Source organism: Chaetura pelagica, unplaced genomic scaffold (genome assembly GCF_000747805.2).
Source record: "Chaetura pelagica isolate M959 unplaced genomic scaffold, ChaPel_1.0 scaffold551, whole genome shotgun sequence".
NCBI classification, from domain to species: domain Eukaryota; kingdom Metazoa; phylum Chordata; class Aves; order Apodiformes; family Apodidae; genus Chaetura; species Chaetura pelagica.
The window spans coordinates 902,974-916,086 of record NW_009952067.1 but is presented as its reverse complement, the minus strand read 5'-3'; the positions used below and the strand labels follow the sequence as shown (position 1 = coordinate 916,086).

Sequence of the window (13,113 nt, the reverse complement as noted above, 5' to 3'; positions counted from 1 at the left end):
TTTTAAAACAGACTATTTCTCCAGGTTTCTGAAGTCTATAATTGTTGTTAAACTGTAATTATTAAAAAACAAAATAAGATTCTGGAGCAGCTTTTTTAAAATAATGAAATAGTGTTCGTTTCACCATCATAAATGTAATTTAGTAAAAATATATATGAGCCTTTGAAAACGAGTAATGGCCCTTGCAATAAATACAGGTGAGCAATTTCTGTTCTGAGTTATACAGCTTGCTGGAGTAATGCCATGTTGGTGAAATTGAAAGCAGAATTTAGTACCTACACAATGTGGTTTATGTATATTTAGAAAGATAAAATCCTGAGCCCTCATTTCCTGATGAGACAACTGCTTGCAGTAAGAAGTTTCAGGTTGGTAATCAGTAGTAGTTCTTAAATTACTTAACACTTCAGTCTAATGATATAATGGGAATATATCTGTACTTGCCACTTTCTGCAATAACTCTTTTATTTCAGAAATGTTCCACAATAAAGATTCCCCCAAATTGAAGTAGTTTTTTATAGCCAGCTGTCACATGGATCTTGTGAGAGAAACTGCATTTATGTATGGAATAAGTATTCACAAATAATAGATTTAAAATTTAAACAGTTTAGCCAGCTCATCACTGTCAATAGTGGCAGGTCCAAAAGAAATCTTGGAAAAGCAATAAATAAAGCCAAAAGATGCTCCCATGCTCTTAAACATGTGAGCTATAGCACATAAGGATGAGGCCATGGAGAAAGTTTTTGGACGTTGCTGGGTAAACAGACACTTTCTAACTTTCCTTGACAGGGAATCAGTGTTGTCAGCAGCAGCTCAGTACCAGATGCACTTCAGTAGGACTTTCAGTGCCTAATTATTCTCCTGTGACCGCAGAATTATCTCTTTAATATTGGCAGAAGGAATAAAATTGGAAATTCATTCTTTTTACTCCAATAAATGCTAAGACAAACAGGTGCATGAGTGCACAGCTGGTCAGGATTTGGAGTTCTACCTGGCTGATTGCCAGGGAGGAAAATGAGGCCATTTTACCACATATCTGAACTGCAGGAAGTCTTTGAGATATTAGATGCTTCAGCTTTCTTTAACTTCGTTTTTTTTGGCCATTGCCTAAAACTCATTCTGCTTTCTCTCTGAAAGCTTCATATTTTGATAATGCTGTGCTGGTTCTGCATGGTAATGTAGCATTCCATTTGTCTGTGAAGCATCTAGTAGTAGGTCAATAATTGACGAACTGGATAATTTCTGTTTTCCAGTGTTAATATCCATTTTCTTAGAGCAGTCACAAACACTTTAAAAAAAGAAGATGCTCAGCTATAAGAGGACAGATAGAAATTAGCTGCCATTTCTGGTTTGACATTGGATCCCAGTGGTTTCTGTTGTGCAGTTGGAGTGTTTCAAGTGTTAGTTCTATTGTATACATGAATAACAGAGGCATTGGCAATGAGATTATTTTTTTTAGATGCCTCCTTTCATCACCTGTTATTCAAGGCAAGTCAGACCTACTATTTTCCACCAATATTACGGGGAAATTAAGAAAGGAATGTATTTATTTATTTATTAAAAAGTGTTGAGCAGCAGCATAGCTGTAGCTGGGCCATATGGGTGTATTTTTAGGTTCTCTAAAAAAAAACTTCCTACACTTCATATAACTTAATTTTCCACTCTTTCTAGGCTATTCCTGTTGGATACAGTGCTGCTTTCCTTTTTCTTACATTTTTCTGAAGTGCTACATTTTTTTTTAAGGCAAATTGTTCTACCCACAAGTGGAAGAGTGACTGAGGATATATGCATATTTTACTGAAATAGTGTCCCCAGCGTCTTTTGACATAAATGTAACATTTCTGCAATCTAAAACACCTTAAATGGATTGTTGCTGAAGGAATATTGAGACAGAGATAAAAGAATCTGAAAAAAAGTTTAATATCTTTGATTGCATATAAAGATTTCGTAATGTGTAGGAAGATTAAGATTTTAACACTATTGTTTGAATTAATTTACACTGCATATATTAAAGTGTGGTGCTCTATCCACATCTGGGACAGATCAGACAAGCATTCATGAATTACATTGACATAGCAAACTTCCAACTTTTCCCACCCCAATTCTAAAACAGCTCATAGGCTGGGGCCAGATTGGTCACTCTTATAAACCACTGACAGGACAGTTTTATGAACAATTATTTTGGCCCTTTTTACAGTCATTACTAACAACATCTCAAATGGACTTTCAGAGATTTGGAGCATTCTTTCAGAAACAAGAGAATGACATACTGACGTGTATCGTAAATTTCTTCCATCAGTGTGAGAGCTGTTAGGAAGGCTGGGTAAATTGCCAACAATTTTGTTTGTTTGTTCACATTGCTTATAGGTGATGGCAGAGGTGATATTTGCAAAGATGACTTTGACAATGACAATGTCCCGGATATTTATGATGTATGCCCTGAAAACAATGCCATCAGTGAAACTGATTTCAGAAAGTTCCAGATGGTCCCCCTGGACCCCAAGGGAACAGCTCAGATTGATCCTAACTGGGTTATTCGCCACCAAGGCAAGGAACTGGTGCAGACTGCCAACTCTGATCCTGGAATAGCTGTAGGTGAGTATCAGATGTTACCCATCATCTTTGGAAAGGTAACCAATGACCTGGTGATAAGGAAAGTTAAAATAATAATAATAATAATAATAGGTAGATGAACACCTTTTGGGTGCTGCAAGCTTTGGACTGATACACGGGTACAGTGCCCAAAATTAAATTAAATTAAATTAAAATGCCCAAATTAAAGACAGCTTAATGCCATTTACCTTTGTTGATCATTCATCTCATCACTGACTGTAATACACATAAAATACCTGGCTGAAGAACTTGATATAAGTATAGTGCCTGCTGTCTTCAACATCCCTTGCAAACAACTTATTCGTCTCCAGAAGACTCCATGAGATAGGTAAGCAAGTGTAACTGCCTCCTCTTCTACAGGTAAGGAAACTGAAAAAAATTGTTTACAACTCATAGCAAAACTCAGGATAAAGAGAGCTGGGACTCCTGGGTGTGGATGACTAGACCTAGCATTGGAACTGAATGGTTTGCCTCTTTTCTTTCATCCTCTCCCAGGCTATGATGAGTTCAGCTCTGTTGACTTCAGTGGGACATTCTACGTTAACACAGACCGTGATGATGACTATGCTGGCTTTGTGTTTGGCTACCAGTCCAGCAGTCGGTTTTATGTTCTGATGTGGAAGCAGGTCACACAGACCTACTGGGAGGACAAACCCACCAGGGCTTATGGCTATTCTGGTGTGTCACTCAAAGTAGTGAATTCAACAACTGGTACTGGTGAACACTTGAGAAATGCTCTCTGGCACACAGGAAACACTCCTGGACAGGTGAGAGATTTAAAACTTCAGGCCAATGATGCATAATATTTTAAAAAGAAGGGAGGTGTTTCAAAAATAATTTTCTTTCACACCTCAGTTTTTGCAGATGTTTATCAGCTTTTCTTCAATTCCCCTATTACTAGTGTCAATAATAACATTTGCATTGTGTTTCAAAGAAAACATTACACATATAAAAAATAATGAATGGAAAAAATTGCATGTATAAAAGGGAAGATGTGGTGTGGTCCAAATAAAAAGGAGTGAGAGCTCTCAGTTATCCACAAATCCTTTGTGACCTCTGTATTGGCACTTGCTTCTTCAGCATTCCAGCTTGTTTGAATTATATGTGGCTTAGAGTTTAGTAACCAGTTACAGCCAAAGAGAAGAGAAATGAAAACAATGAGAGAAAAACTACTTCTGTTCCAAATAGGACCCGGCCATGGAAGAAACTTGTGTCTTTTGGACATGAAGTTAGTGGGGCTTCACATGTGGATAGGAATTTTGCACTTTGAAGCTCCTTGCAGGAGCAAACCCTTTACTGAGTGCGAGATTTCAAGGAGCAGGCCAGAGGCAGTAACATCCGTGTGAGCTGCAGTCCCTCTCTTTCGGTGGACCCACTCATATAGATAGGAAAAGTAGCACTGACTGTGGGTGTGTTTGTGCAAATAGGGGCAGGACTTCCTAAGGGGAGCCAATTCAATGCTGTAACTGTCTTCAGTGGTTCCAGCCATGAAACTACAAATGAGTAACTGCTGAATAATTTAAGATAGAAATTGTAATTACTCTTACTCTATAAAAGAGGTCTGCTGACCTCTTTTCTAACATGAAAATGTTTAACACTATTTTCAATTTCATGCTCAGTTGCAAATAAGGTTTGGCTGCATGTACAGTTACTACAGTGGACGTGCAGTTACTGGAGCACAGTCTGTTTCTAATCAGGCATTTGTATTCCTACTGTAGGTGCGTACTTTGTGGCATGATCCCAAGAACATTGGCTGGAAAGATTATACTGCTTACAGGTGGCATTTGATTCATAGACCTAAAACAGGATTAATAAAGTAAGAAATGTTTCTGCATGTCTGTACTTTTCTAGTAACAAAGCTTCTGTCTCTGTTGATTTAAGAGCTGCATTAGTTTCTTTGCTATTCCTGATAATGATGATACTTGTGTGACAGTCTGTTCCAATATTTTGGGGACATTTTTTGTCTTTAACTGATTTTCCTTTTCAGATGTGTTTAATTTAGTCTGGATGGTTCAATATTTACATCAGCTAAATATTCTTAAATTAAAGAAAAAAAATAATATTTCTCGATAGCTCCTCTCTAAAGGGACCAAAAATTCCTGAGCAAAACTCAAAGCAAGATGAGAACACAAGATTCCTCCCCAGTTTCTGGAATTTGAATGAATGAGATTAATTAGAAACATCAGAATTGCCACAGGAAAGTAGGCCAGTGGCCTGTCTACTTCAGCATCCTGTCTCCTGTAGTGGCTTATGCGAGATACTGCAGGAGTAGCCATGAGCACATCTGTAATGCACACAAGAAGGAGCTATGGCATATGACTTTCCTTAGAGCACAGCTGTTTATATGATGATTCAAACAATAAGCATTAACTGTCTGTATCAATTCTATCTTCTACTAACTACTGTAGCCGTGAAGGACATTTCACACGAGACAGAGTCTGACCCTACATCTTAAGGTCTTGTTTGTGCTTATGAGCAGGGGAATTTCGTTAATCTGTGAAAGGCAAAGGGTAGACAAATTTGGATCGCCTGTTCTTTGTTTCTTAGAAATGAAAGAGTTTCTTTATGCATCAAAGTATTGCAGTGCAAAGCATTGACTGATACAGGTCAAAAGGAGACTTGATTTTTTTAATTCATGTTGCTGTTACCTGTATCCTCCTTTGCTGAATCTACTTAATTCCATTAGATTAATCTAGCATAACAAATTCTGAAGACAAGGGCATTAAATTCCTTCATTCTTTAAGGTCTTTTTATAGAAAATAAGTATATAAATAAAATCAATTTCATTAATATAGTAATGAAAACATTTTAATTGTACAAGAGCAGAAATTTAGTATTAATATTATTAGAGCTGTGTAATATTATTTTTTTTTGCTGGCATGAATAATTTATTAAACTATCTCCATGTGTTTTGAGTTCTTGAATTTCAGACTTAAGTTGAATAGCATTATATGAACATGAAAACCTGTAATTCCTTTTGCTGTTCTTCTCACCATCCATTTAATACTGTTTTCAGGGAGCAGCTTCATACTTGTCTTTGGGCAATTTTCAAAAAATAACACACTTCAAAGTAGAGCAAGTCCTGGACATGCCTTCCTGCCTAAGTAGAAATCTGTCCCTAATCCTCGAGTTATAGGAAGTCGCACACGTGTTCATCCTCATGTGAAACCACCCTGCTTTGTATAACTAGCATATTATCAGTTGAAGTAGGACCATAAGCCCTTCCTTCAGAGACTGCTGTAATTAACACACTCTAGAGTCACTTCTAATTTGACTGAAAGGCTATTATAAGAGACTGAGAGCCTAAGAACCTTGACTCTCTCAAGGTCTCCCATGGGATGTGGAGAATCCAAGTTCAAGGAACTGCAATGTATCTGATAGATGGGAAAATGAAGAGGTGTCTTTAGAGGACTTTTGTTTCTAGGCTGGATGCCTGAAACATGACAAAAAAACCAAACCAAACCAAACAAGAAACCCTCCAAGAACAAAAACTAAAACCATCCTAAGTTCTTCTTTTCCACTTTATTGTAGGTCTGGCTGTTTGTTTTCTAAATCCTTCCAGCTTTCATTAAGCTCTTAAGATATCTGAAATTGAGATTTAGCACGTCTCCAATTAATGTTTTGTTTGACTCTAAGGGATGATTCTTCCAATTTCTGATGTTGGTCCTTGCACCTAAAGATAAACAAATTAGCCATTCACACAGCTGTAAAGACAACTTTGCTAAGTGATGTGGTGAGGTCTTGTGCTAACCTTTGAGTTCACAGGGACATGGGCTATTCACTGAATATGACCTAGTTAATTCCAGGAAACATGGCTGTTCTAAATAAAGAACTGGGAAAAGTTTTGCAGATGATGTGCGTAAGATTATGGAACAGCTCCACTGCTTCTGTTTAATGTGTTATGGCTGCCAGCCAGGTGGGCGTGAGATGGACATGAGAAGTGATGCTTACAATGGATTTGGGTTTTTCTGGTGCCTTATTAAAATTAGTTCTGACTCAGTTCTTAAGAACTGTTACCAGCCCTTAGCACTGGACACTGCATTATCCTCCTTGCCTAATTTAAATTATGTTCTTCTTTACAGAGTTTTAGTATATGAAGGGAAACAGGTCATGGTGGATTCTGGACCCATCTATGATACAACATTTGCTGGTGGACGATTAGGTCTTTTTGTCTTCTCTCAAGAGATGGTCTATTTCTCCGACCTCAAATATGAATGCAGAGGTTAGTTACACAAAATGGCTGGAAAGGGCTGAAGTCTTTGATAACCTGTGGAGCAAGCACAGAATATGAAAATGAAAAGTATTTTCTACTTACTGAAAGCAATCTGTATTATCATAGCATGGTGTAAACAGTCCTTTGTTGAAATACCATTAATGCCCTTTACTCCTCTAGTAATCTTAATTTGAATAACAAAACCCAGGTGTTTAATGCTACCCACCTAGAAAAAGTGAGATAGAAATTTCTGAGCGAGATAGGCACTTAGGATTCTCTCTGTGTATCCACTTTCCTTTGTAGGCTATTTCAGGGTATCTTGCAGGTGGAGAGCTACTTCTGTATCAGCCGTCTCTCATGAAGGAGGGAGCAGATATTTTTAATGAGATGTCTGTCTATAGTGGCTTGTCCAAACTTCTTTGAAATAGAGAATATGCTTACCCAAGTTTTCATATATATGATTTTTTAGATAGATTCAGATATATTGATGTATACACAGACATATGTGTGTCTCTAACTATTTAGACAGATACCTATTTTTATATAAATATCCTCACATTTGTATGAAAACGAAGAGAAAACATTTTGCTGCATCTTTATACTGTGTCACAATGGATCTCCATTCTTGTGTGATTTGCTGTCTAACCAAATAAATTAACCACAATTCATATTTTTTTTCCCATTTCTTTCAGATGCTTGAGCAGTTGTTGCTGCATTACCAGCAAAGTACTGTAAATGCTATGCAAACTAGACACCTCAGTACATCCTGGTACTCCCAGTTTCTATTTTTGTGTACCTCTTGTCCTCTGTCCTCGTGCTTCACTCATCCTGATGCCAGGAGTGCCTCAGCCATCCCTCCACCCAAGTGCCTTCTCACAGCCAGGACTAATGAAACCTAAACATGAGCATCCAACCCACCACTGAAGCAAAAGCTGATTGATACATTAGAACACTTTTGTACAGTGAAAACGTAGCAAAATATGTTTGTTTGTCTTTTTAAAGGAATGACGTTTACATATAAAAATGTAATTAATGTATTTATATATATATGGAGGAAAAGAGGGGGTTGATGATTATCAGTCATTGTCTTTATGTGAGAAAAACTGTATGTCAATAACTTTTTAGGTGTATGGTTGACACTTCCTTGCTCTTATCAGGGCTAGATTTCAGTAACAAAGCTTCTGAATCTAATGTCAATTTAATCAAACTAATCAAAGTAATGAAGGACCATACCAATGAAAGAAGAACAATGAAAATGCCTTTGGATAATAAAGTGAAGGTCAATTATGAGCACTTCTTGGTCCAAAAAGGTTTTTTTTTTTTAGCTGATGAGGATGCTCTAAATAACATCCATTAAAATTACAGTTGGTAGAAATGTCAGATTTGCAACTTAAAAGCATTGTCTAGTCAAGACTTAATTCAGGCCAAAGAGAATCAACCTACAAACTCCCATGTAAAAAGAAAGAGTGATTAATTTAAATCTCCAAATATATCACTATTGTTTGACTTTCAAAAATTTTTTCCAGTTGTTTTCCAGTTGTTCCATTTTTGTAATATTTTTCATTCCCTTGTAATAAAGAGTACACCATAACTGTGTGGAGCAAAATGAACCTGAACCACTTTCCCACCTCTGCTGCAAAAAGCACTTTGACATCCTGAATCCTGATGTGGGTTTTTGAAAAGGTGGCAACGCCACTATTAATTAATTTGGTAACATATGAATTTAAGGTTCCGTTTATAAATATTTTGTTAATATTTATTATGATTATCACACCAAGCTACCTTCTCTGATAATTTATTTTAAAGCATGTCATATAATGCATCAGCAATACATTCACAAATAGTAGTATTTTAAAAATATTTTTGAAAGCATATCACAATATGTAGATATTGTCAAAGCATGGCATACACTTAAGTATAGTTTCTTGGGTTATGTTCATGTATGCTTTAAAGTTTTATGAATAATAATAAGGAATTTATAAATGGAACCTTAATATATATCCAGTTACCCTAATTTTAATATTTTGTATTGTTACTTATGTCTGCTGTATATAGAACTTCTTAAATGATGCTGAAGGGATACCAGTGTTTATTCTAAACAGGTACAACAGTTACTCAGATATACCATAGTATAAACATGTTTAACATTTTGTTTAAGTTGTATGAGCTTTGTTCACAAAAAGAACTCATGCTGGTGTAATTTTATTCATAAATGGGTTTACTAATGGAATAATACAGTACCTCTGCCCTCTTACAGGGCACAGTGAGCTAAATGTTGCATCAACTTCTCCCTTGAAATATATTTTGTTGCTACATTCATTAGAAAGGAATCCACAGTTGCTGGCTTCATTGCACATTTTATAGTGTTCGTATTATCAAATATTTTTAAATTTTTGTTTCAATTTTGTTTTGTTGCTGGTTTGTTGGTTTGTTGTTGGGTTTTTTTCAAATCCTTTTCATGAGGTTTTTAAATGTTTCCATTTCTTTTGGTGTTTCAAATTGTATCCCTAAGTCCCAAGAAGAAGGGAGGGTTACTTCATTAAATGTAATGATTGTAATGGCTGTGTAGGGTTTTTTGTTTTATCAGAGAGAGACATCAGTGTGGGGAGGAAGATGTTAATATTTGGACTGTATCATAAATTTCCTATTCTATGTAAATTATTTATGATGGTTTTTAAATTTCATTTTCTTTTTTTTTTTTTTTTTCCTTGAGCATGTGTGAGAGAGAGTGAGATCAATGAAATTTCATCTTGTTTTGCCAAAGACTGTAAATAATTATTTATTTGTTTACGTGGACGGAGCTTTATCTTTTAACGTCCTTATTCATTTAGGCAGATCCTCATTTTTTTATATATATATATATAAAGAAATTAATGAAAGGAAATAAACTGTAAAAAGGTTTTGAAAACAAAATTCTCTTTACCTTTTTTATAATTAAAACGTTTCCTTAGAGAAAATATTCCATTCCCCAAAGACCTCAGGTAAATAAGCCTCTTGCCTTGCTATAAACCAGTTCATTTCAAGCAGACCAGCAAATCTGTTGCTTGATTACAAATCATCTACGTATTCAAAGGTTGTAAACAGTTGGTTACCTAGTCTGTCTGACAAGACATCATTCCTTGTGAAGTCTTTATCAGGCAAATTATCTCAAGTTCTATTTATAGCTTTGCAGTTGAGAAATTTCAGTCCTGCTTATTTTTTTTATTTTTTTTTTTATTTTTTTTTCTGGACTTGTACACAAATTCTTGTGTTTTAACAAATACCCAGTTCTGTTCTGTAACTGCTTCTGCTCTGAGCCCCATGTAAGTCGTTTGGATTCATTGGTTTCCTTGGCTTTTGGTTCCAGTGTGAGTACCCAGAACATTACACAAGGGAGCCATGTAGTCTTCAGCCCAGTCTTTTGATGAGTCCTTTAAAAGAATACAGATGTTCGGTCTTCTGGCTTCACAGGTGGCTTTCTTCTATTTATGCAAGGACCTCAGTGATTGACATTGTTCAGGTAACAGAGTGATCAACATCTCAAGATTCTAAAGAGTCCCATTTGATTCTCAGGCATGGATCTGCCAGACAGTTCTGAGTACAAGCACTTAGTGATAAGTCAAAGGAAAAAAAAAAATAAAAAAAATCTCTTCATGGGAGCCAAGCAAAACCCTGTAAAACAGATCTGGGGAAATAAAAAAACTAGCAACATGTGAAAACATAACGCTGGTACTTCAGTACTAGTACATGGCTTCTGAGAAAAATAGAGAAAGACCAGAAAAGCAAATAATACATTGTGAATTAGCAAGTTCACATAAAGCAGTGTCATCCCTTGATCTCTGTCCATTGTTCTAAATACAGGCTTATGAAGATATTCAGGAATATTTGGGTAATTTGCGAAAAATACATGTTTCACGACGTTGCAGCCTCTACCCTTCTTTTTCCTAGAGTCGTCTTGTTCTGACAGAGATATGGGTATGGAAGAAGAAGGCCTGAAATCCCTGCAGAGAGGCTGTTTTTCTCACAAGGGAAAGCAGAGGAGCTGGTATTGATTGTGCCACTGACTCCTGCATGATACTAGGCAGAATTTTTTAATTTCCCTGAGCATCAGGCTCCCATCTGCTAAAAGACAGTGATAAATTTCCTCCCCTTTAAAATCCTTTTGATAAATTGTATGTATCTTACTGTTTCTGGGCCAGCCAAAAAAACAGGAAATCCTGAAACATCCCTGGAATTGAGTTCTGGTAAGACCTGACTGCTTTCAAAAATGGGTTTCTCAGATACATTTTGAATAAGCCTCTGAATTCTGAAAAGTGAAGCATTTAGGGATTTGTCAGTTATAAGATTAATACATTTACCATGGTTTCCTTCAGAAAAGAATGAAAAAAATCCACCCAAGGATTATACCTGTGATTTTACACATTGAGCAGCCCAAATATAAGCATCATGAATGCTAACTTATGTGTCTGCTACTTGCTAGCGACACAATGGGGCCGCAACTGAATATAGAGTATCACAGTCAGTGGCCCTAATCCTTCTCCTGGTCAGCTTGGTGGGAGTCTTGCTATGGGCTTGAGTGATATCTGGATGAGTTTCCAGGGTTTGGCTTGTGCTGCAAACCTCTATAGAGGAAGAGCTCTAAGGCTTGCATGAGAACATCTGCTCTCTAAAGCCATTTGAAAAATAAATAACTATGTCATAACTTGGCACAACCTTTTTCCCAATGTGGAGAAGACCACCCTTGTAGATCAGGAAGGGGGACTTTGAAGCAAAAGAAACCTGGGACTGATTACACCAAAGGTCCATCTAGTCCATTATCCTGCTTCTTGAAATTTACCAGTACTAAATGCACCAGAGGAATGTGTAAAATCTTTATCATTAAATATCGTATACTGCCATGCCTGGAAGGAAAACCTCATTCCTAGCCCCAGGCAATAAATCGGTGGTTTCTGCTTTCATGCCTGCATGGCTGATATTGCACTAAGATAGCTGTAAATATTCTTCTCATTCATATAAATGTCTTGGATTTTTAATCCCAGTTCTTGACCTATTAAGAGTTCTAGAGGTTGATTATATACCACATAGAGTATCCTTTTACCAGTTTCAAGTCTCTTACTGTTTGATCTCAATGAAAGGCTTTATTTCTCACAGACTTTGGGAAGGAGTGAATAGCATATATTTCATCATAAAAGTGCGTATTAGAAAATAAAACCAAACTGCTTTGCTTTTAGTGCTTTTGTTCCTGTCTCTGTAATGAGCTCATGCAATACAATAAAGGTAGAAGAATTTTCTTTGCTTGCTGCAAAGATCAGCTGTCGTGTTGTAATTCTACTCAGGTACAGGAAGCCAGCCTTGGTGATGGCCTTTTCCAAGTCTCTCTGTCCAGCTCTTGTATAGACATGTCACACATCCCCTTACATATTTTGCAAAAGATAAGTGTCGTTCTGTGCTTGCCTTGTTCTTAATGCTTCTCCTATCCATCTGCTACTGGTCACAGTTGGTATAAGCCAAATGAATCAAACAGATCCTTTACAGCCTTTTATCCTGTCATTGATCACTGATAATTGCCCATCGATCTTGATATTTGTAGAGCTAGACAAACATTTTTGGTACTGTTACTTTAGAAATGAGTTAATTCCTTTCTAGATGTCTGCTAAGCATTTCTAGACTCCTGGAAGTACTGCTGAATACACCAGTCTTAGGATGCTGGAGGCATGCAATTCAAATCACACTTCAGATGTTAGCAACAGCTGTAATATGGTAACTTTTAACTTAGAAATTGGTTTTAGTCATTGAGATTACACAGTCATTCAGTAACTTTTAGGAGATCCATTCTTGGCACTCCCTTTGAGAGCTGATTTCCCCTCTTTAAATCATGCTGACAGAAAAGAAAACAAGGGAGAGGGTGGAAAGCTGTGTGCCCTGTCAGCTGCTGCAGTGGATAGCTATTGACTAATGCCTTTTTATATATGTGAAGGAAATCAGACCCAGAATTAAAGTTGCATGTGAGGCAGGTTTCTCTCAGACTGTCTTCTATGGATTAATCAATTCCGTTTTCTTCCTGGAGTCGCTGCTGCCTTCTTGAAAGTAGTGACAGCATCCAATACAAATTTTAGGGAAGAATCTGCGTGTCATAAAGAACCAATGACTCAGGGTATGCCAAAACCAATATCTAGCAATTAATTACCCTCCCTTTAAGAGAAATTGAGACAGACAATCATAAAAATTATTTTACTTGAAGGCTTCCATATTCACTTATTTACATATAAATATTCTGATTATTCATCCAATCATAGATTGCTATGCTGGAG

At 36.6% G+C, this 13,113-nt stretch overlaps 1 protein-coding gene across 1 annotated transcript in view; it reads left to right on the top strand.

Annotated features, from left to right (window-relative positions):
* Positions 1-7,762, top strand: part of THBS2 (thrombospondin 2) — a 31,043-nt gene extending 23,281 nt beyond the window's left edge. The window contains exons 17-21 of the mRNA XM_010005333.1: positions 2,365-2,592; positions 3,106-3,377; positions 4,329-4,426; positions 6,693-6,832; positions 7,516-7,762. Of these exons, the coding sequence (XP_010003635.1) occupies positions 2,365-2,592; positions 3,106-3,377; positions 4,329-4,426; positions 6,693-6,832; positions 7,516-7,523 (746 nt within the window). The 3' untranslated portion in view covers positions 7,524-7,762. The remainder of the gene's footprint in view (positions 1-2,364; positions 2,593-3,105; positions 3,378-4,328; positions 4,427-6,692; positions 6,833-7,515) is intronic.
* Positions 7,763-13,113: the final 5,351 nt, after the last annotated feature.